A 23,634-nucleotide genomic window follows, 5' to 3' on the forward strand; every position below is an offset into this window, starting at 1 on the left:
ACTAGATCATGTACAATAGCGGCTCTCCCCATGTTATACACCCCTGTACCAGTTTCCTTTGTATCCTGGAGTGCCCGGAGGAACGGTGTGTCCTTGCTGCTGCAGCAGTAAGCAGAGGAAAGCGCCAAGATGCAGCTGTTCCCGCTCTGATTAAGCTCCGCCCCCTGTAATGGCACCCGGAGCTACATAGATGCTTTTATACTGGCAAAGCCTCCTTATACTGCGCAAACATCACAATGGCTGTTAGTTTCCACTACCGCTGCCAGTGTACACAGGGGGGCTATATAGTGTAGCCCCCTGCGGATGATCCCGTATGCCACCCCTGCGCCAAGAACAGAGGGACACCCCTAGTGGGGCCCCCGGTTTGTACTCTCCACTCTTCTAACTTTCAGGCATATGTTAGGGGTGTGCGGCGTGCTGCGATTGTGACCGCCAAGGCGCATTGCCCCGCGGAACTTATAACCTCTCAGGACAGTAGTCCTGCAGCGGGGAAGCGGCTCTGACACCTTACAGAGGCCGGTAACCGCGCCCCCCCCCCCCCACAACTCCCATGGTGCAGGTATACCATTGCCCAAACAGTATACCGAAAATAATAAAGATTAAAGTAAACTGAAGAAAAAAATCCTCTGGAGCTTCCAGAGTGTGCATCCTCTCCTGAGGGCACTTTTTTCTAAACTGCTTGTGGGAGGGGGGATAAAGGGGAGGAGCCAGCACACCCAGTTGGAGAAATTTAAAGTGCACCGGCTCCTTTGGACCCCATTTATACCCCATCGTATTAAGTGAACCCCAGTATCTCTTATGGATGCTAGAGAAACTAATCATACACAGAACTGGATATGAATAAACTCTGATTTTGATTACCTGTCCAAACCCCTTCATAAATTAACTCCAGATGGGTAATAAGTCAGATGTTTATAATAGTTATGGTACACAGTTACTTTATACAAGAAATCCATATTATAATCTGTATGCTTCTCATGCAGGTTATTGAAAACTCAAATAATTCTTTCCTCTCAAAATGTGTTCATTATTGCAGCTTGTTCTTTTTCACATTTAGGGTTTGTAAGGCCCTGGTACTACAGCTAGGTGGCACTGTGTGCCCAGGGAAATAATATACGTGTAATGCATGTGAAAGGAAAAAGATATAGATCTGCGTCCTCCTCTGTGGAAGAGACCATTGGTGTGGGGAGGTCTTAGGGCATCCCATGTTAAAGCTAACCCGCACCACAAGTCTAAACACCTGGGTGACCAGACATTTTCCACCTGTGATAACATAAAATAAATATTCAAGGAATAAAAAATTGCTTGTGAAAGCACAAAAGGGAAATTACAGTTGTAAAAGGACAAAAGGTCACACTATTAAATATTCAGTTATTACCTGTACTTAATGATATCAGCGCAGCCAAGTCTCCATTCCAAAGTCTCAGTGGTGAATTCATCTGTATTGCCCAAGTCAGTAAACCCAACCACGTAATCTTTTGTCTTTCCATCTTTCACCAATGCCAGAGTTGGGATGACTTTTATGCGGAGTCTTTCACTTAGGAAAGGGGCTTTCTCCACACTCAGTTTCAGGAACTTTGTTTCAATATGCTTCTTGGCCAGCAAAGCCAAATGTTTGTCCATGATCGTACATCTGGTCAAGTAAAAGAAAATATGGTAACAACTTGAACTCAAAACCGACCCACAAGTCACTGAATAAACATTTAAGATGCAATACAAAATATGACCACTATTCCTCATGTTGCACATTCATAGACCAGATATACTGTATATGCAGGAAAGGAAAAATAAGAGGGTGTATTTTCAAAGCCAAAACATAATCAGCCTCTTAGAAAAATGTAATTTCAATGAAAATAGTAAGAAAAAAAAAAAAAAAGTAAATAAATGAAAATAAGAATTTACTTACCGATAATTCTATTTCTCGTAGTCCGTAGTGGATGCTGGGAACTCCGTAAGGACCATGGGGAATAGCGGCTCCGCAGGAGACTGGGCACAAAAGTAAAAGCTTTAGGACTAGCTGGTGTGCACTGGCTCCTCCCCCTATGACCCTCCTCCAAGCCTCAGTTAGGATACTGTGCCCGGACGAGCGTACATAATAAGGAAGGATCTTGAATCCCGGGTAAGACTCATACCAGCCACACCAATCACACCGTACAACTTGTGATCTGAACCCAGTTAACAGTATGATAAACGTAGGAGCCTCTGAAAAGATGGCTCACAACAAAAACAACCCGATTTTTGTAACAATAACTATATACAAGTATTGCAGACAATCCGCACTTGGGATGGGCGCCCAGCATCCACTACGGACTACGAGAAATAGAATTATCGGTAAGTAAATTCTTATTTTCTCTGACGTCCTAGTGGATGCTGGGAACTCCGTAAGGACCATGGGGATTATACCAAAGCTCCCAAACGGGCGGGAGAGTGCGGATGACTCTGCAGCACCGAATGAGAGAACTCCAGGTCCTCCTCAGCCAGGGTATCGAATTTGTACAATTTAGCAAACGTGTTTGCCCCTGACCAAGTAGCTGCTCGGCAAAGTTGTAAAGCCGAGACCCCTCGGGCAGCCGCCCAAGATGAGCCCACTTTCCTTGTGGAATGGGCTTTTACAGATTTTGGCTGTGGCAGGCCTGCCACAGAATGTGCAAGCTGAATTGTACTACAAATCCAACGAGCAATCGTCTGCTTAGAAGCAGGAGCACCCAGCTTGTTGGGTGCATACAAGATAAACAGCGAGTCAGATTTCCTGACTCCAGCCGTCCTGGAAACATATTTTCAGGGCCCTGACTACGTCCAGCAACTTGGAGTCCTCCAAGTCCCTAGTAGCCGCAGGTACCACAATAGGCTGGTTCATGTGAAACGCTGAAACCACCTTAGGGAGAAATTGAGGGCGAGTCCTCAGTTCTGCCCTATCTGAATGAAAAATTAGGTAAGGGCTTTTATATGATAAAGCCGCCAATTCTGAGACACGCCTGCCTGAAGCCAGGGCTAACAGCATGACCACCTTCCATGTGAGATATTTTAATTCCACAGTGGTGAGTGGTTCAAACCAATGTGATTTTAGGAGACTCAACACTACATTGAGATCCCAAGGTGCCACTGGAGGCACAAAAGGAGGCTGTATATGCAGTACCCCTTTGACAAACGTCTGAACTTCAGGCACTGAAGCCAGTTCTTTTTGGAAGAAGATCGACAGGGCCGAAATTTGAACCTTAATGGATCCTAATTTTAGGCCCATAGATAGTCCTGTTTGCAGGAAATGCAGGAAACGACCCAGTTGAAATTCCTCTGTAGGGGCCTTCTTGGCCTCACACCACGCAACATATTTTCGCCAAATGCGGTGATAATGTTTTGCGGTTACATCCTTCCTGGCCATGACCAGGGTAGGGATGACTTCATCTGGAATGCCTTTTTCCTTCAGGATCCGGCGTTCAACCTCCATGCCGTCAAACGCAGCCACGGTATGTCTTGGAACAGACAAGGTCCCTGCTGGAGCAGGTCCTTTCTGAGAGGTAGAGGCCACGGGTCCTCCGTGAGCATCTCTTGAAGTTCCGGGTACCAAGTCCTTCTTGGCCAATCCGGAGCCACGAGTATAGTTCTTACTCCTCTCCTTCTTATGATTCTCAGTACTTTGGGTATGAGAGGCAGAGGATGGAACACATACACTGACTGGTACACCCACGGTGTTACCAGAGCATCCACCGCTATTGCCTGAGGGTCCCTTGACCTGGCGCAATATCTGTCTAGTTTCTTGTTGAGACGAGACGCCATCATGTCTACCTTTGGTTTTTCCCAACGGTTTACAATCACGTGGAAGACTTCTGGGTGAAGTCCCCACTCCCCCGGGTGGAGGTCGTGTCTGCTGAGGAAGTCTGCTTCCCAGTTGTCCACTCCCGGAATGAACACCGCTGACAGTGCTGTCACATGATTTTCCGCCCAGCGAAGAATTCTTGCAGCTTCTGCCATTGCCCTCCTGCTTCTTGTGCCGCCCTGTCTGTTTAGGTGGGCGACTGCCGTGATGTTGTCCGATTGGATCAATACCGACTGACCCTGAAGCAGAGGCCTTGCTTGACTTAGGGCATTGTAAATTGCCCTTAGTTCCAGGATATTTATGTGAAGAGACGTTTCTATGCTTGACCACAAGCCCTGGAAATTTTTTCCCTGTGTGACTGCTCCCCAGCCTCTCAGGCTGGCATCCGTGGTCACCAGAGTCCAGTCCTGAATGCCGAATCTGCGGCCCTCTAGAAGATGAGCACTCTGCAACCACCACAGGAGAGACACCCTTGTTCTTGGAGATAGGGTTATCCGCTGATGCATCTGAAGATGCGATCCGGACCATTTGTCCAGCAGATCCCACTGAAAAGTTCTTGCATGGAATCTTCCGAATGGAATCGCTTCGTAAGAAGCCACCATCTTTCCCAGGACCCTTGTGCATTGATGCACTGACACTTGTCCTGGTTTCAGGAGGTTCCTGACTAGCTCGGATAACTCCCTGGCCTTCTCCTCCGGGAGAAACACCTTTTTCTGGACTGTGTCCAGAATCATCCCTAGGAACAGTAGACGTGTTGTTGGAATCAGCTGCGATTTTGGAATATTTAGAATCCACCCGTGCTGACGTAGCACCACCTGAGATAGTGCTACTCCGACCTCTACCTGTTCCCTGGACCTTGCCCTTATCAGGAGATCGTCCAAGTAAGGGATAATTAAGACGCCTTTTCTTCGAAGAAGAATCATCATTTCGGCCATTACCTTGGTAAAGACCCATGGTGCCGTGGACAATCCAAACGGCAGCGTCCGAAACTGATAATGACAGTTCTGTACCACAAACCTGAGGTACCCTTGGTGAGAAGGGTAAATTGGGACATGGAGATAAGCATCTTTGATGTCCAGAGACACCATATAGTCCCCTTCTTCCAGGTTCGCTATCACTGCTCTGAGTGATTCCATCTTGAATTTGAACCTTTTTATGTAAGTGTTCAATGATTTCAGATTTAAAATCGGTCTCACCGAGCCGTCCGGCTTCGGTACCACAAACAGCGTGGAATAATACCCCTTTCCCTGTTGCAGGAGGGGTACCTTGATTATCACCTGCTGGGAGTACAGCTTGTGAATAGCTTCCAATACTGCCTCCCTGTCGGAGGGAGACGTTGGTAAAGCAGACTTCAGGAACCGGCGAGGGGGAGACGTCTCGAATTCCAATTTGTACCCCTGTGATACTACCTGCAGGATCCAGGGGTCCACTTGCGAGTGAGCCCACTGCGCGTTGAAATTTTTGAGACGGGCCCCCACCGTGCCTGAGTCCGCTTGTAAAGCCCCAGCGTCATGCTGAAGACTTGGCAGAAGCGGGGGAGGGCTTCTGATCCTGGGAAGAGGCTGCCTGCTGCAGTCTTTTTCCCCTTCCTCTGCCCGGGGCAGAAATGAGTGGCCTTTTGCCCGCTTGCCCTTATGGGGACGAAAGGACTGAGTTTGAAAAGACGGTGTCTTTTTCTGCTGAGAGGTGACCTGGGGTAAAAAGGTGGATTTCCCAGCCGTCGCCGTGGCCACCAGGTCTGATAGACCGACCCCAAATAACTCCTCCCCTTTATACGGCAAAACTTCCATATGCCGTTTGGAATCCGCATCACCTGACCACTGTCGTGTCCATAAACTTCTTCTGGCAGAAATGGACAACGCACTTACTCTTGATGCCAGGGTGCAAATATCCCTCTGTGCATCTCGCATATATAGTAATGCATCCTTTAAATGCTCTATAGTCAATAATATACTGTCCCTATCCAGGGTATCAATATTTTCAGTCAGGGAATCCGACCAAGCCACTCCAGCGCTGCACATCCAGGCTGAGGCGATAGCTGGTCGTAGTATAACACCAGTATGTGTGTATATACCTTTTAGGATATTTTCCAGCTTTCTATCAGCTGGTTCCTTGAGGGCGGCCGTATCAGGAGACGGTAACGCCACTTGTTTTGATAAGCGTGTGAGCGCCTTATCTACCCTAGGGGGTGTTTCCCAACGCGCCCTAACCTCTGGCGAGAAAGGGTATAATGCCAATAATTTATTAGAAATCAGCAGTTTTTTATCGGGGGAAACCCACGCTTTGTCACACACCTCATTTAATTCATCTGATTCAGGAAAAACTATGGGTAGTTTTTTCACACCCCACATAATACCCCTTTTTGTGGTACTTGTAGTATCAGAAATGTTCAAAGCCTCCTTCATTGACGTGATCATGTAACGTGTGGCCCTACTGGACATTACGTTTGTCTCGTCACCGTCGACACTGGAGTCAGTATCCGTGTCTGGGTCTGTGTCGACCATCTGAGGTAACGGGCGCTTTAGAGCCCCTGACGGTGTTTGAGACGCCTGGACAGGCACTAACTGATTTGCCGGCTGTCTCATGTCGTCAACAGTTTTTTGCAAAGTGCTGACACTGTCACGTAATTCCTTCCATACGACCATCCAGTCAGGTGTCGACTCCCTAGGGGGTGACATCACTATTACAGGCAATTGCTCCGCCTCCACATCATTTTCCTCCCCATACATGTCGACACAATCGTACCGACACACAGCACACACACAGGGAATGCTCTGATAGAGGACAGGACCCCACGAGCCCTTTGGGGAGACAGAGGGAGAGTTTGCCAGCACACACCAGAGCGCTATATATATGCAGGGATAACCTTATATAAGTGTTTCTCCCTTTTATAGCTGCTGTATATGTATTTTCTGCCAATTAGTGCCCCCCCTCTCTTGTTTTACCCTGATTCTGTAGCAGGACTGCAGGGGAGAGTCAGGGAGCCGTCCTTCCAGCGGAGCTGTGAGGGAAAATGGCGCTTGTGTGCTGAGGAGATAGGCTCCGCCCCCTTTTCGGCTGCCTTTTCTCCCGCTTTTTTTAGGAAAACTGGCAGGGGTTAAATGCATCCATATAGCCCAGGAGCTATATGTGATGCATTCCTTTAGCCATATAAGGTGTAAATCATGTTTTATTGCGTCTCAGGGCGCTCTCCCCCAGCGCCCTGCACCCTCAGTGACCGGAGTGTGAAGTGTGCAGTGAGAGCAATGGCGCACAGCTGCAGTGCTGTGCGCTACCTTATTGAAGACAGGAACGTCTTCTGCCGCCGATTTTTCCGGACCTCTTCGCTCTTCTGGCCCTGTAAGGGGGCCGGCGGCGCGGCTCCGGGACCCATCCAGGCTGAACCTGTGATCGTCCCTCTGGAGCTAATGTCCAGTAGCCTAAGAAGCCCAATCCACTTAGGTGAGTTCGCTTCTTCTCCCCTTAGTCCCACGATGCAGTGAGCCTGTTGCCAGCAGGTCTCACTGAAAATAAAAAACCTATTTAAAACTTTTACTCTAAGCAGCTCTGGAGAGCTACCTAGCATGCACCCTTCTCGGCCGGGCACAAAAATCTAACTGAGGCTTGGAGGAGGGTCATAGGGGGAGGAGCCAGTGCACACCAGCTAGTCCTAAAGCTTTTACTTTTGTGCCCAGTCTCCTGCGGAGCCGCTATTCCCCATGGTCCTTACGGAGTTCCCAGCATCCACTAGGACGTCAGAGAAAATATAATATAATTAAACTATGATATTTGTAGGCCTAAACATGCCATTTTATTTATTTTATTATGATATTCAATTCTGGTTAGTTGTATCCTATAATATAGTATATAATATAATAATACCTGAAAGTAGAGTCTCTGTAAAAATGACAGACAACATTTTTACTTTCCTTCACTTCTTGGAAGAAGTCTTTCTCGCTGGGTATTTCTCGGTATTCACCATGCCCTTTGGATATCCATTCCTAGGTTCAAAAACATTTATCCAAATGATGCAACAAGTACTCTGGTCAATTAATACCCCTTTTCCACTGCCGCAATAACCCAGCTTATTGCCAAGTCTACTAGAGTCACAGCTCAGTGGAAACGGGTCCTTGGAAAATAACCCGGGTCCAGTGACCCGGCACTCCATCCAGGTAGCTACCAGGGTTGGACCCGGGTAAGGCTGCAGCGTAAATGCGTGACTGCACGAGTAGCAGTGGTTATGAGGTGAACAGGTAAAATAACACTCACACCTAGTGCATAGCATGACATGATTTTAACTCACTGCGAGTGTGGTTTTAAATGGTCATCCCCAACCCACCGGGAAGCGGTGGCTTACAAAAGCAACTACAATGCAAATAAAACACTAATTCTCTTGAATTTCTTTGTGCACTGCTTCTGTTTATGTACTATGTAAGGTGCTGGGGACCCCTTGTGGCACCAAATAATATATAATAAATAATGTTTCACAAAAACACATTGAGCAAGCTCTTGACAGTACATAGGCAATTCATAATCATTAACAACTATGAATATCTATGGCATAGGTCTGCAAACTCGGTCCTCATTACCCCACACAGTACATGTTTTGCAGGTCTCCTCACAGAATCACAAGTGAAATAATTAGCTCCACCTGTGGACCTTTTAAAATGTGTCTGAGTAATTAATACACCTGTGCACTTGCTGGGTTACCTGCAAAACATGGACTGTGTGGGGGTAATGAGGACAGAGTTTGCAGACCTATGATCTATGGCAACACAGAAAATTGCTAATTTAAGGATGGGAATAGAATGAATATAAAAAAAACTCTCTAAACACAGAAGATCTCAACTTAAAATGTAGCTGTGCAATTGTTTAAATGTGTAACAAACAGTTGTGTGTTGACAGATAGCATGCCTTATTTCATGAATTGATAGTCTATACCAGGCATTCCCAAACACGTTCCTCAAGGCACACTAATACCCCTTTCACAGAGACCAAAATTTCCCGGGTTATTGCACATGAACGTGCATCAACCTGGGAAATTTCTTGGTGTGAAAGGGTACAGGCACAAAATCCCGGGATTCCTGCCACGGCATTTCAACCCTGCAATCGACCAGGGTTGGTCCCGGGATCTCCCCGGGAACCTGGTCAGTGTGAACGGGAGCCGGGTCAATGTGCCCCAGCTCCCGTTCACTCTTTATGTAGCAGGCGGCGCGTGGAGATCATGTGATCTCTTGCGCCCCCCCCCCCCCCTGACGTCAACAACCCGGAAATATGCCGGGCTGCTTACTGCGGTATGCAAGGGGTCTTACCAGGGAATCTCCCTGCATGATCCAGGGACCGTATTCCCGGGTAAGACCCCTGCGTTCTTGTTGTGAAAGGGGTATTACAGTGCAGGTTTTAGTGATATCCAGGCTCCAGCACAGGTGACTTAATTAGTAGCTCAGTTATTTTGATTTAACCATCTGTGCTGCAGCCTGGATATCACTAAAACCTGCACTGTTGGTGTGCCTTGAGGACCGTGGTTGGGAATGCCTGGTCTATACAATAGTGTGTGCACAGGATATTATGGCAACACATTCATTCAGCAAGTGTGGCAGCACCCACTCTGGTTCTACCCAACATATACAAAATCATACAAGGTAATATGTTAATTGAAAGGATATGTAGTCAAAAGGTCGACAATTACAACGTTAACATTCATCGGGGGATATTCAATTGTTTGAAAAGTCGGTTAGGTGTCTGTTTTTCCCTGTCTATTAGATAGGAAAAAACAGTCACCCAACTGACTTTTAAAACAATTGAATACCGCCCATAATGTCAACTTTGTTAAAAAGTTCACAGCCAAATGTGTGGACAATGTCAGAATGTAGACATGTGAAATGTTGACACTGTCAGAATGTCAACATCAGGGTTAGACTGTGGGCGGAAGGAGGGAGGTATTTAGGGTTAGGCACTAGAAGGAGGGTTAGGGGTAGGGATTAGTGATAGAGGAGAAATGCTCACCCAAATGCCAGCGGTCTGAACCAGAAGTCACAGTCAGGAGCTGGAGCTGCTGCAGTGATCTGTAGCAGGTAAGTCATGGCTAGGCCACTAGGGCAAGCGAATATACTGTACATTGTACAGGGTAATGCACATCTGAGGGGGCTATAGATGTGTCCTCATACATCTAACCTCAATAAGCCATGCAGCGGGAGATAACTTGTAGCGAGTGAGCCGACAGTTGCTGTGCAACTTCGCTAACGGCTGGTGTCTTCTGCCTATAATGTGTCCTTAGAGGCAATAAGGACACACTAGGAGACTGTACTGATTACTTAGATATACGACACTTGTGTATTACACAGTACTGTACTATTACCAAAAACTATGGCATCCCCATTGTTATAATTACACTATTCTTTCAATGGATTGGGTATCATAACGTCAAAGTTGACCATGTAGAGTAGACAGTGATAAAATGTTGGCATGTTAGAATGCTGACATATCGTCCCTATTGGCCCATTCATGACTTACCTGCTACCGACTGCAGCAGCAGCGCCTAAGACACATTTTTGGCAAAAGAAAAGACGCCTGATGCTGGCAGTCTCATGGCACCTGGCGTGCCAAGAGGGGCTGTTTGGTGTAATGACAGCAAAGATGTATGAAGACAAATCTTTATACGCAGATTATCCCAATTAGCACGTTTTAGGAGGAAGAATGAAATGTGTGTTTACCACACAAATTGCAAAGAAAAATTACCAAGGTAATAGTCCCGGCGCTTCAAAATGTGATGTTTTAACCCAAAGCAGCTGTTAGCAGGGATAGTTAATCCCTGAGAAATAATTAGGGAAGGAATATACAGCGCTAGAAACTGGATATAGACAATATAGCTTTTTATTTAAGCAAAAATTTACATTTAGTTGCAGCAACAATAAATTAAAAAATATATGTATATATGGATGTTAAAATGTATAAAAATAAGATTTTACTTACCGGTAAATCTATTTCTCGTAGTCCGTAGAGGATGCTGGGGACTCCGTAAGGACCATGGGGATAGACGGGCTCCGCAGGAGACATGGGCACTTTAAGAAAGAATTTAGTTCCTGGTGTGCACTGGCTCCTCCCTCTATGCCCCTCCTCCAGACCTCAGTTAGGATACTGTGCCCAGAGGAGTTGGACAGTACAAGGAAAGGATTTTGTTAATCCAAGGGCAAGATTCATACCAGCCACACCAATCACACCGTATAACTTGTGATAACTACCCAGTTAACAGTATGAAAACAACATATCATCAGTGCAAGACCGATGCAACTATAACGTAACCCTTATTGAAGCAATAACTATATACAAGTATTGCAGAAGAAGTCCGCACTTGGGACGGGTGCCCAGCATTCTCTACGGACTACGAGAAATAGATTTACCGGTAAGTAAAATCTTATTTTCTCCAACGTCCTAGAGGATGCTGGGGACTCCGTAAGGACCATGGGGATTATACCAAAGCTCCCAAATGGGCGGGAGAGTGCGGATGACTCTGCAGCACCGATTGAGCAAACATGAGGTCCTCCTCAGCCAGGGTATCAAACCTATAGAATTTTGCAAGTCTTTGAACACGACCAAGTAGCAGCTCGACACAGCTGTAGTGCCGAGACCCCTCGGGCAGCCGCCCAAGAAGAGCCCACCTTCCTAGTGGAATGGGCCTTGACCGATTTTGGTAACGGAAATCCAGCCGTAGATTGCGCTTGCTGAATCGTGTTACAAATCCAGCGAGCAATAGTTTGCTTTGAAGCAGGGGCACCAATCTTGTTGAATGCATACAGGACAAACAGCGCTTCAGTTTTCCTGACTCTAGCCGTTCTGGCCACGTAAATTTTCAAAGCCCTGACCACATCAAGTAACTCGGAATCCTCCAAGTCACGTGTAGCCACAGGCACCACAATAGGTTGGTTCATATGAAAAGATGATACCACTTTCGGCAGAAAATGCGAACGGGTCCGCAATTCTGCTCTATCCATATGGAAAACCAGATAGGGGCTTTTATGTGACAAAGCCGCTAATTCTGACACTCGTCTAGCCGAAGCCAAGGCTAATAACATGACCACCTTCCACGTGAGATATTTTAACTCCGCCGTTTTAAGTGGTTCAAACCAGTGTGACTTTAGGAAACTTAACACCACGCTAAGATCCCAAGGTGCCACCGGAGGCACAAAAGGAGGCTGAATACGCAGCACTCCTTTTACAAACGTCTGAACTTCTGCTAGAGAAGCCAACTCTTTTTGAAAGAAAATGGATAGGGCCGAAATCTGAACCTTAATGGAGCTTAAGTTTTAGGCCCAAATTCACTCCAGTTTGTAGGAAGTGAAGGAAACGGCCCAGATGGAATTCTTCCGTAGGAACATTCCTGGCCTCACACCAAGAAACATATTTTCGCCATATACGGTGATAATGTTAAGATTTCACGTCCTTCCTAGCCTTTATCAGCGTAGGACTGACCTCATCCGGAATGCCTTTTTCCGCTAGGATCCGGCGTTCAACCGCCATGCCGTCAAACGCAGCCGCGGTAAGTCTTGGAACAGACATGGGCCCTGTTGCAACAGGTCCTGCCTTAGAGGAAGAGGCCACGGATTTTCTGTAAGCATTTCCTGCAGATCCGGATACCAGATCCTTCGTGGCCAATCTGGAACAATGAGGATTGTTCTTACTCCTCCTTTTTCTTATTATTCTCAACCCTTGGGTATGAGAGGAAGAGGAGGAAATACATAGACTGACTGGAACACCCACGGTGTCACTAGGGCGTCTACCGCTACTGCCTGAGGGTCTCTTGACCAGGCGCAATAACTCTGCAGCTTTTTGTAGAGGCGGGACGCCATCCTGTCTATCTGTGGCAGTCCCCACCGAACTGCAATCTGTGCAAAGACTTCCTGATGAAGTCTCCACTCTCCAGGACGTATGTCTGGTGAGGAAGTCTGCTTCCCAGTTGTTCACTTCCGGAATGAACACTGTTGTCAGTGCTCTTATATGATTCTCCGCCCAGCGAAGAATTCTGGTGGCTTTCGCCATCGCCACTCTGCTCCTTCTGCCGCCTTGGCGGTTTACATGAGCTACTGCGGTGACGTTGTCTGACTGGATCAGAACCGGTTGGTAGCGAAGAAAGGTCTCCTCTTGACGTAGGGCGTTGTATATGGCCTTTAGTTCCAATATGTTGATGTGAAGACAAGTCTCTTGACTTGACCTAAGACCTTGGAAATTTCTTCCCTGTGTGACTGCTCCCCAGCCTCGGAGGCTCGCGTCCGTGGTCACCAGGATCTAGTCCTGAATGCCGAATCTGCAGCCCTCTAGAAGGTGAGCACTCTGCAGCCACCACAGGAGAGATACCCTGGCCCTGGGGGATAGGGTGATCAACTGATGAATCTGTAGATGTGACCTGGACCACTTGTCCAGTAGGTCCCATTGGAAAGTCCTCGCATGGAACCTGCTGAAGGGAATGTTTTTCCCAGGACTCGAGTGCAGTGATGCACTGACACCTGTCTTGGTTTCAATAGGTCCCTGACTAGAGTCATGAGTTCCTGGACCTTCTCTATCTGAAGGTAAACCCATTTCTGGTCTGTATCAAGAATCATACCCAAGAAGGGCAGACGAGTTATAGGAACCAACTGTGACCTCGGGAAATTGAGAATCCAGCCGTGTTGCTGTGACACCTTCAGCGAAAGTGACACGCTGTTCAACAACTGCTCTTTTGATCTTGCCCTTATTAGGAGATCGTCCAAGTATGAGACAACTGTGACTCCTTGCTTGCGTAGGAGCACCATTATTTCCGCCAATTACCCTGAAATTGGTAATGACAATCCTGTACCGCAATTGTCAGGTACGCCTGATGGGGTGGAAAAATGGGAACATGAAGGTATGCAGCCTTTATGTTTAGATACACCATCAAATCCCCCCCTTCCAGGCTGGTGATGATCGCTCTGGGCGATTCCACTTTAAAATTTGAACCTTTTCCCGTATAGGTTCAGAGATTTTAATTTTAAAAATAGGTCTAACCGAACCGTACGGTTTCGGGACTACAGCCAAGGTTGAGTCATATCGCCTTCCTTGTTGCAGGAGGGGAACCTTGAGCACCACCTGTTGGAGATACAATGTGTGAATTGTATTTAATATTATCTCCCTTCCTAGGGGAGAAGCCGGTAGGTCCGATAAGGAAAAACCGGCGAGGAGGCACCTTTCGAATTCCAGCTTGTAACCCTGAGAAACAATTTTTTATTGCCCCGGGAACCACCTGTGAGTTAACTCAGATGTGGCTGAAGAGTCGAAGACGTGCTCCCAATGGGGCGGACTCCCTTAGCGGAGCTCCAGCGTCATGCGTTGGATGTAGTAGAGGCCGGGAGGACTTCTGTTCCTGGGAACTAGCTGTGCCCTTACCTCTGGTAAGAAAAGGACGCTCCTCGTACTTTCTTGTTATTCTGCGACCGAAAGGACTGCATTTGATAATGTCGTGCTTTCTTAGGCTGTGAGGGAATATAAGGCAAAAGATCAGAATTACCAGCTATAGCTGTGGAGACCAGGTCCGAGAGCCCATCTCCACACAATTCCTCAGCCTTGTCAGGTAAACCTTCCATATGCCTCTTTTAGTCGGCATCACCTGTCCATTGCATGTTCCACAGGACACTTCTAGCAGAAATCGACATAGCGTTGACTCTAGAACCCAGCAGACCAATGTCTCTTTGGGCATGTTTTACACATATATATATATATATATATATTATATATAATATATAATATATATATATATATATATATATATATATATATATATATATATATATATATATATATCTCTCTCCTTGGAAAGTCCTGCACTCTCATCAATACACAGTAACGACGGCGGGTGCTCCTAATGACCAAATGGGCCACCAATATACCGCAACTACCACCTAGGTGGAAGGTGCACTCACGCCCAGAAATCAGTCTCTGAAATCACTTGTAGGTTCAATTTATTTGTTGATGCCGTTTTTCATCGACGTTTCGGTCCATATAAGGACCTTTATCAAGACAGGCACTTAAAACACCTAAACAATCGGAAACAATTAAAATCAATATGTATAAAAAACCAGATCATCAACACCACCAGTGCCTCACAGGCCCTAAAGACTGTCACCGAGCAGCATAACCGTGCTCTAATAGAATCAAGAAACTCTATCCATGTGTGATTTAAAGACGCCTCCACCCTCAAGTTTCACCTCACACAGAGTATGTACTTCATCTCAACAAATAATTACCTGGACAACACACTAGGTCATACTGATGTAATAAATTGCTTCTTCAACACATAGAAGATGCTATAATAATAAAGATAAAAACATATGGCCCATTAGATAAACTCCCAAGCCACTGGATAGTGTAAAACTAACACCTGAGGCCACCCAATGAGAATCATACCTGATAGTTTATTAAAACAACGGATGGCAGCTAAAGGCTCAATGCATATTTCCAACACTAGATCTGCAATTTAAAGGCAAAGGAAAAATGACCACCAACCGTAATCATATGTCAGAGGATAGCTGCAGGGGTATCGTACTCACAGTACAAGTGTCCAAAGCCAAATGATAGCTGCATGTTGTTCAGCCTCAGCTGACAGCTATTTAAGAGTCAACCACAGGAAGTACCACTTAAGGTAATTAATAAATACTGAACCACGCTGTAGGGAAACCAATACTTAAAAATAAAAACCAGACCTGCTGAACAAGCACTATATAGCCTAGGGATCAAGCTGGGTAGGTTTCGCTACAATAAGCAAGTTAAACATGAGGGAAATCGGGGGCGTGGCCTGGCAAGTGAGCTGAGAGGAGGCGATTTCAGTGAGCTCCTGCTGGCCCTGCTCTTTTTCTAGCCTTAAAAAGTGAATTGGGGGCTTACACACACCTGCAAAGTAGTGTACCCTCTCCCTATCACACCTGGGACTGGAGGGTCTGGACTGCAGAGCCGGGGAGCCCTTTTCAGGGTTCCTGCAGGTTGCGGCCTTCCCCTCCACAAGAAGCCGGGGACTGAAGTAGGACTCCCCCCCCCCCCCCCCCCCCCCTCCCCCCCCCGCCCGGAGACGCGGTTGTGCGGGCTGTCAGAAGAGGGGACCTGGGTGTGCACACGCATGTGAAAACTGAGCATCGACTGGTGATTTCCTCGGAGCCTGAGACGTGCAGCTGAGGGGAGCTGGCGGCGGCGGCTCCGTACGGCGGGTGAGTCCTCTCCTGCGGGTTTACTCCGGCGCAGCATCGGAGAACCTTCCCCCCCTCCCGCCGCTGTCCCTACCCCCCTCGACTTGCCTGCTACAGCCGGGTGCGTGCCGCGGAATCGGGGAGCAGACCCTGGAGCTCCCGCGGATAGCGGCCTAGCAGCTTCCCACAAGCCGGGACCTGGATTTTACCGCCGGGCCGGCGAGGTCCGCGGTTCAGGCTCCCCACCCTCACCTTCGCTCCTGAGCACCCTCACCTTCGCTCCTGAGCACTCAGCACGCCGCTGCTCACCTTATTGGAGGCCTCTCTGCTGCCCTTGAACTGGACCACGCCGTAGACCGTGCGGCTTGGCGGAGCTGAGGGACGCCCGGCGGCCATCTTGGAGGGGTCTCAGCTCTCCCCTGGGTTTCCACCTTAGTAGCACCCACTGACCCCCGGGATGCCTGTTGGATACCCCAAGGTATAAATATCTCCACACAGCCTCACAATACACTGCTGTGAAGCTCACTGCACTGCTACTGGGAGAATACCCCTGCATGAGCACTCTCTCTCCCCAGCAGTATATCCTCAGATTGAGATCTCACGGGGACAAGCTGCCCATACCAAGTCCTCTCCGATAGGTCTGTAATACTCCAACCTATATCCCTGTGTTTCTAAAAGCACCTCTGTGGTGCTTTCTCTTGCACCTCTACATATTACAGCTGCGGTGATTCAGGGATTTCTTATACAAGCCTCAACCTCCGGAATCTACACTCGTGCACTACAGGGCACCTGGATGCCCCCCCCCCCTCCCCGGCCACACTCTATGAATTGCATATGATGTGATCTCACCATGTGATACACCCGGTCCTGTGGGTGACCCTCATGCTATAGGAGCTTCCCCGTCCCTGACTAGGTGTCGACTACCAATCTACCTCTTTCCTCTCCGTCACTATGCCTAAAGGAGGGAAAAAATCCAATGCCCACAACTTGGTGGGCTACTTCAAGAACTCCACCCCGTCTTCTACTCGGAAATCATCATCACCTCCACCTGTATCAGCAACGTCCGACCACGACTCGGATGATGATGCTTCCTCCACTCCTGCCACCAAAGCAGACGTTGCTCTTCTTCTGTCCGAGATGCGCAATATAAAAAAGTCAATCCGTGCAGAGGTGCAGGAAGCTATCTCTGGTCTGAAGACAGACGTGGACAACCTGGGATCCAGAGTTGACGCTGTTGAAAGGAAACAAGAGGAGCTTATCGCTTTTCAACAAGAATCGGAACAGGAGATGGCCCAAATGCGTACAGATGTTATGCTACTAGCAGATAAGCAAGAAGATATAGATAATAGAGGCCGGCGGAACAATCTCCGGATCCGCAACGTTCCCGAGACGGTAGAACAGTCCCACCTCTCTAATTACTTGCTCCGCCTGTTCCGCTCACTCGTTCCCTCAATTCCTGACGATATGCTACTCCTAGATAGGGCACATAGGGCCCTACGTCCTAGATCCCAAGATGCTAAAACACCGAGGGATGTAATCCTACGTTTTCACTATTTTGCGGTCAAAGACCAAGTCTACGCCAAAACTCGGATGTCTCCAACCATATCTTTCGAGGGCTCCGACCTCCTAGTTTTCCAGGACTTGTCACCGGTCACGCTGAATAGACGAAGAGAATTAAAGGACATAACCAAGACCCTAAGAGATAACAATATCAGATATAGATGGGGCTTCCCCTTTGCCCTACAGGTCCGATCTGATGGTAAAGTCCTCTCTGCTAGATCCCCCGACGAGGCCCTCCAACTGCTCCGCCACTTGAACATCTCTGGCCCTCTGTCTGCCTCGCAACGCCCTCCCCCAGTCGACACCTCTCCTCCCCCCAAGGCCCCGTCCCCCGTTTGGAACACAGTTGGCTCTGCCTCCCACACTCCTAAGGGCACATGACTTTATAACTGGCCGCGGCCCCTGTGCGGGCCTCTCCCCCGCAACGGCCATCACGGGATCTCCAGATGTCGTCTGATGCTCCATCAGCGTCCACACACTCGGTGGACCCCTATGTTTAGTTAATGTTTCCTGTTTTTAACATGTATATGTTTGTGGGGGCTGGGCCGGTTCGGGCCCCGGGACCGGGGGCCTCCGCGGTTGGCCGCGCGGCCCCCGAGCCCGGGTGTCCCGACCGGGCCCCGCTCTCTCCTATGCGCTCCTAAATGGTCGTGATGTTACTGTTCCCTTTTGGTGTATTGTTTTTTTTTTTTCCTTTATCTCCCCCCCCCCACCCTCCCCTGCGTTTATATGCTTATTCTTCTGTGACTTGGGTAGTGGGGAACCACGAGCCTCCATCTCTTTTGAGGTCGGATAGACGTCACACCATATCTACACTTTGCTCTTTTAGTTTTGCTCCCCCTCCTCTCTCTTCCCCCTATAGCTCCTTCAGTCTACTAAATACAATTTGCGCTCTGCATGGGTTTTGCCCACACACGGAACCCGGTGCTCACAGTCCTCTCCTCTGAGCGGCTGGGTTCACCCATCCCCCATTCGGCCCTTAGGGTCGACGTCGGACGAAATTGGCCCGCAGGCCTATTTTTTCCCTGGGTCCGACCAATGAGAATAGAATCTCTATGTTTGTTCATTGCTATCACTACCATACATCTGTCTCTCCTCTGTTCTCTTTTTACCTATCTTCTTTCTTCTCAGGTCTTCTTCCCTTCTCCTCCACCTTTCTCTTCGGGGATTCCGCCGGTGCGCCTCAGTCTGAGTGGTACCCCATTCACTTCCCATGGTTCTTAGAATAGTTTCCCTGAACACGAAGGGCCTGAACAGTCCACACAAGCGCTCTCTCCTATTTCAAACCCTCAAACAACTCAGAGGCGATGTTATATTCTTACAAGAGACCCACTTTTCGGGCACATCACACCCTGAACTTAGGTCTAAAACATTCCCACACACATTCCATGCTTGCGATCCTATACGCAAAAAGAAGGGGGTCTCTATACTCTTTGCTAGCCACCTTGCTTTTACCCCCTCCAACATATTAAGGGACCCTGAGGGTAGATACCTATTGTTGGTGGGACTGTTGAACGGGACCCCCTACACATTCCTGAATGTTTACGCTCCAAACCAACTTCAGGCCCCTTTTTTCCATTCCCTGAATGGCCTACTAGCTCTGCACAGACGCGGCAATGTGGCTCTAGGTGGGGATTTTAATGTGACCCTGGATAGCACCCTGGACAGATCTAAACCTTTACCCAGATCAATGCGCTCCTCTCACTCACGTAATACAGCTGCTCTGAATCTCTTGCTATCCCGACACCTTCTCTTTGATACATGGAGAGTGAAGGAGTCGACCGCGCGGGATTACACTTACTACTCCTCTATCTACGATGTCTATACAAGATTGGACATGCTCTTTCTGAGTACAGAACCTGCCCAATGCATCCTAGACGCCTCCATTTACCCTAGTACGTGGTCAGACCACGGCCCAGTCACGGTGGACATCCCAGGTCCGCACCCTCCCGCTCGCCACCCTACGTGGCGGCTGAATGACAGACTCCTTCTTAATCCTCAAACGAAGGCCCACATAGCAGCCGAAATTTCTCATTACTTTCATACAAACACGTCCTCGACTATTTCTCCTATGTTATTGTGGGATGCCCACAAGGCGGTTTTACGTGGTTGCCTGATTAGTGCCTCCTCTTTTAACAAGAAGGCTAGAACCAACCGTATCCGGGAACTCTCAGACTTGGTTACATCCCTTTCGCTGAAACACAAAACATCAGGGGCAGAAGCGGATCTTTCTGCTTTGTCCTCTGCCAAGGGCGAATTGAACATGCTCTTGACGGCTAAGGTGGAAACTAGCTTGAAATGGCTCAACCAGTCTTTCTACGAAAAGGGGGATAAGGCGGACCGGCTACTAGCCTCGCGGCTTCGGACTAAATTGGCAAGGAATAATGTTCAGTCTATTCAATCTTCCCCTGGGAAGAAAACCTGTGATCCCAAGCGTATCACCGAGACTTTCTCTAGCTTCTATAAGAAGTTATATAATGCTTACGGGCCCTCACACTCTAGTCCGGACTTTCTTACGGAAGTGCGTGCCTTTCTGTCCCAATGCCATCTACCTCATCTATCCCCAACGATCTCCGCGAACTTGAACACTAGAATCACCGATGAAGAAATTGCCAACGTCATTAAAGATTCGAAACCCAACAAAGCTCCCGGCCCAGATGGTTTCTCCGCCGTCTACTATAAGACTTTTCTGCCCCAGCTTATGCCCCACCTTTCGACCCTATTTAATGCTGTCCTACAGGGTGCCTCTTTTTCTAAATCGGCTTTGGAGGCCAAGATCATAGTTATTCCCAAGGAAGGCAAAGACGCAACCAACTGCGCTAACTATAGACCTATATCGCTGCTCAACTCGGACATTAAGATATACGCGAAAATCTTGGCCCTTCGATTGAACAACGTATTGCCCCACCTTGTTCATAATGACCAGGTGGGATTCATCCCGGGTCGTCAAGCCCACGACAATACGAGACGGGTCATCAGCCTTGCTCATCATATCAACCTTACCCGTACCCCTGCTCTTATGCTTTCTCTGGACGCGGAGAAAGCATTTGACAGGATAGGATGGCCCTTTATGTTCGAAACTCTCGCTCATTTTGGCTTTCGAGGGGAATTTCTCACGGGGATTCAGGCTCTATACTCGGCCCCGTCAGCACGGGTATCCGTGAACGGAGTACTGTCGGACCCTTTGGATATCTCCAACGGTACCAGACAGGGATGCCCACTCTCACCCCTGATATTTGCTCTGATAATAGAACCACTGGCCGCACACATCCGGACTTCAAATGATGTTGGGGGTGTAGAGGTGGGGAGCTCAGTCTACAAGATTTCCCTGTTCGCGGACGATGTCCTTCTTTCGCTCTCCTCACCACATACTTCACTGCCGAACCTTCTCCAGCTTCTCTCGGAGTACGGACATGTCTCGGGATATAAAGTCAATTGGTCCAAGACGGAAGCTCTCCCCTTCCATATTCCCTCTACCCACCTAGCTCACATGCAATCCAACTTTAAATTTTCTTGGTGTGTTTCAAAGATCCGTTACCTGGGAATATACATCACGCACCGCTATGGGGACCTCTATAAGGCAAACTTCGCCCCTTTGCTGGTCAACATCAAGGCCGATCTTCATAAATGGCAGTCCCTTATTATATCTTGGTTGGGGCGTATCATAGCTCTGAAAATGAATATACTCCCCCGCCTACTTTATCTATTTCAGACGCTGCCTGTGAAAGTCCCGGACTCTGTCCTAGCGCAAGTTCACTCTTGGTTTCTCCGCTTCGTTTGGAAAAATAAGACCCCTAGGATAGGTTTCGCCACCTTACGCAAACCAGTACAGGAAGGCGGAAGAGGATTCCCAGATATCCGCCTTTACTATTTGGCCACTCATCTTAGCCAAGCCGTCGCTTGGTTCGCCCCTGCTCAGTCCACTAGATGGCTACAGCTAGAATCTGCACTGGGCCATACTACGTCTTTGTCGTCTCTTCTCGTATCCTCCCCCAAAACTAGATCCCCCCATTTGCAACTGCACCCAGTGCTGGAATTTTCCTGCCAGATATGGGACTACTGTACTCGGCGCTTTCACCTCTTGTCATCTCCCTCTCAACTTACCCCATTATGGGATAATCCTTCCTTCACCCCAGGTCAATCTCTGACTCGATCTCGTCCATGGATGGAAAAGGACATCCGCTTTGCTTGGGATGTTCTGTCTGGGGGTACATGCGCGTCCCTATCGGACATCATAGCGAAATATGATTTCCAGGAGGCGAACCCTTTTACCTACTTCCAGATACGACATTTTGTCTCTTCTATATCGAATTCTTCCCCGTTCCAACCTTTAACCACTCTAGAATCATATAGCTATCATAAACCGCTTGCTCGAGGAATCATCTCCCTACTGTACTCCCTTCTCCAGGTTGAAGTGCAGCCGACGATCCCGGCTTTTGTTCTCCAGTGGGAGCGGGATCTTGGTCCGCCGCCTGGAGACCATGATTGGTCGGATGTCTTCACGGCTGCCGCAAAATCCTCCATTTCAACGCTAGTGAAGGAAAATGCTTACAAGGTACTATATAGGTGGTACCTTGTCCCCTCTAGACTCCACAAGATATTTCCTTCTTCTTCGCCCTCGTGCTGGAGAGGATGCGGCGGACATGGCTCTTTCCTTCACATCTGGTGGACGTGCCCCAAGATCATGCTATTTTGGGACTCAGTCGCACACTTGTTAAGTACAGTGCTCCAATCTCAGATATCTAAAGACCCTTGGTCTTTTCTACTGGGTCTCCCCGTTACTAACACACCTCCAAATACCGATAAATTACTGTCACAGATTTTAAATGCTGCTCGCTGCTCAATTGCTCTCCATTGGAAAAAGAAGGAGGCCCCCCCTATTAAGATGGTCATTGATAAAGTATGGTACTTCGCAAGCATGGAAAAAATCACTGCATACCTACACAACAGATCTTTCCAGTATCTAGTGATTTGGGAATTGTGGTTTAACTCTCAAGCTCCAGCACGTAGAGCTCGCACCCCTGGGGGCTCCGCAGCAATCCTCCTGTGATTTTAGCAATTCCGCCTCCCACAGTGCAGGTGTGTGACCGTCCTACATGCTGCCCTTTCGTTTACCTTGAGCATTACCCTCTGTTTTACACTGGCGCTTCGAGCTATACTCGCTGTATATGGCGTCGTGCTGGCGGAACCCCCCAACCCTGCCTCTTTTCTTCCTACTCTATACTTTCCTTGTCTTTCCTTTCTCTCCACTCCTCGCCCTCTCTTCACTCTTCTTCTCTCTACTGATACAACCACGAGCATGTTTTTCTTTTTCCCCGGTTACTAATTAATTAAAGTGCTTTGGTCGTTCTCAATGTATACGTCATCACCACTCCCTTTATTATTACCATAATGTTCTTTTTTCCTTCCGACAAGGGATCCTCGCTATCTCTGCTTTTGGATTATACATCTTCTGTAAAAATACTGTTGTTCCACAGATATACCTTCCCCACCTGTTGTGGGGGGGCTAATGTAACAATGTAACCCTGTATAACTTGAAAATTAAATAAACAATTTAAAAAAAAAACATGAGGGAAATCTATGGTTACTCAGGCAAAAGCCGGAGACGCGGCTTCCGCGTTCCACCGGCAGGAAGTCCATGCGTTCCACTGGGCGGAAGTGCCGCTACTCGGCTCCCATACGAACCAAATCGAGGTTATATTAATGTATGTGACTAAATGGGATGTACTAACAGTAAGCAACATTCACCAAGGTCTAAAACTCAGCTACAAAGCCCACACGTAACATTTAAAGAACGTGTGGATCATGACTAAGATCCGCTTTACCGGAAGTGACATCATTACCTACACTGGGCATACAAATGGAATGTGAGGCTGTCAATCACCAGAAAACGTCATGTGCACAATTCTGACAACAGTTAGATAATAGGAGAGCCCAAGAGCCAATGATCTCACTCACCCTGTATATAGAGACCAACACACATCTTGCCAATGGGACATATTGGATACAACACTAATATAATAATATGACAGAAAATAGTATTAATAGTATTAATAGTATTAATAATAAATAGACAAATAAATAGACAAAAGCAAA

The 23,634-nt window shown here is 47.9% G+C and overlaps 1 protein-coding gene across 1 annotated transcript in view; it reads right to left on the minus strand.

Moving 5' to 3' along the window:
- TXNDC9 (thioredoxin domain containing 9) overlaps positions 1 to 23,634 on the minus strand; it is an 88,261-nt gene that overhangs the window by 40,438 nt on the left and 24,189 nt on the right. The window contains exons 3-4 of the mRNA XM_063953371.1: positions 7,676 to 7,794; positions 1,379 to 1,633 (exon numbers count right to left, since the gene is read on the minus strand). Coding sequence (XP_063809441.1) covers positions 1,379 to 1,633; positions 7,676 to 7,794 — 374 coding nt within the window. The remainder of the gene's footprint in view (positions 1 to 1,378; positions 1,634 to 7,675; positions 7,795 to 23,634) is intronic.

This window comes from Pseudophryne corroboree, chromosome 2 (assembly GCF_028390025.1).
Source record: "Pseudophryne corroboree isolate aPseCor3 chromosome 2, aPseCor3.hap2, whole genome shotgun sequence".
Taxonomy (NCBI): domain Eukaryota; kingdom Metazoa; phylum Chordata; class Amphibia; order Anura; family Myobatrachidae; genus Pseudophryne; species Pseudophryne corroboree.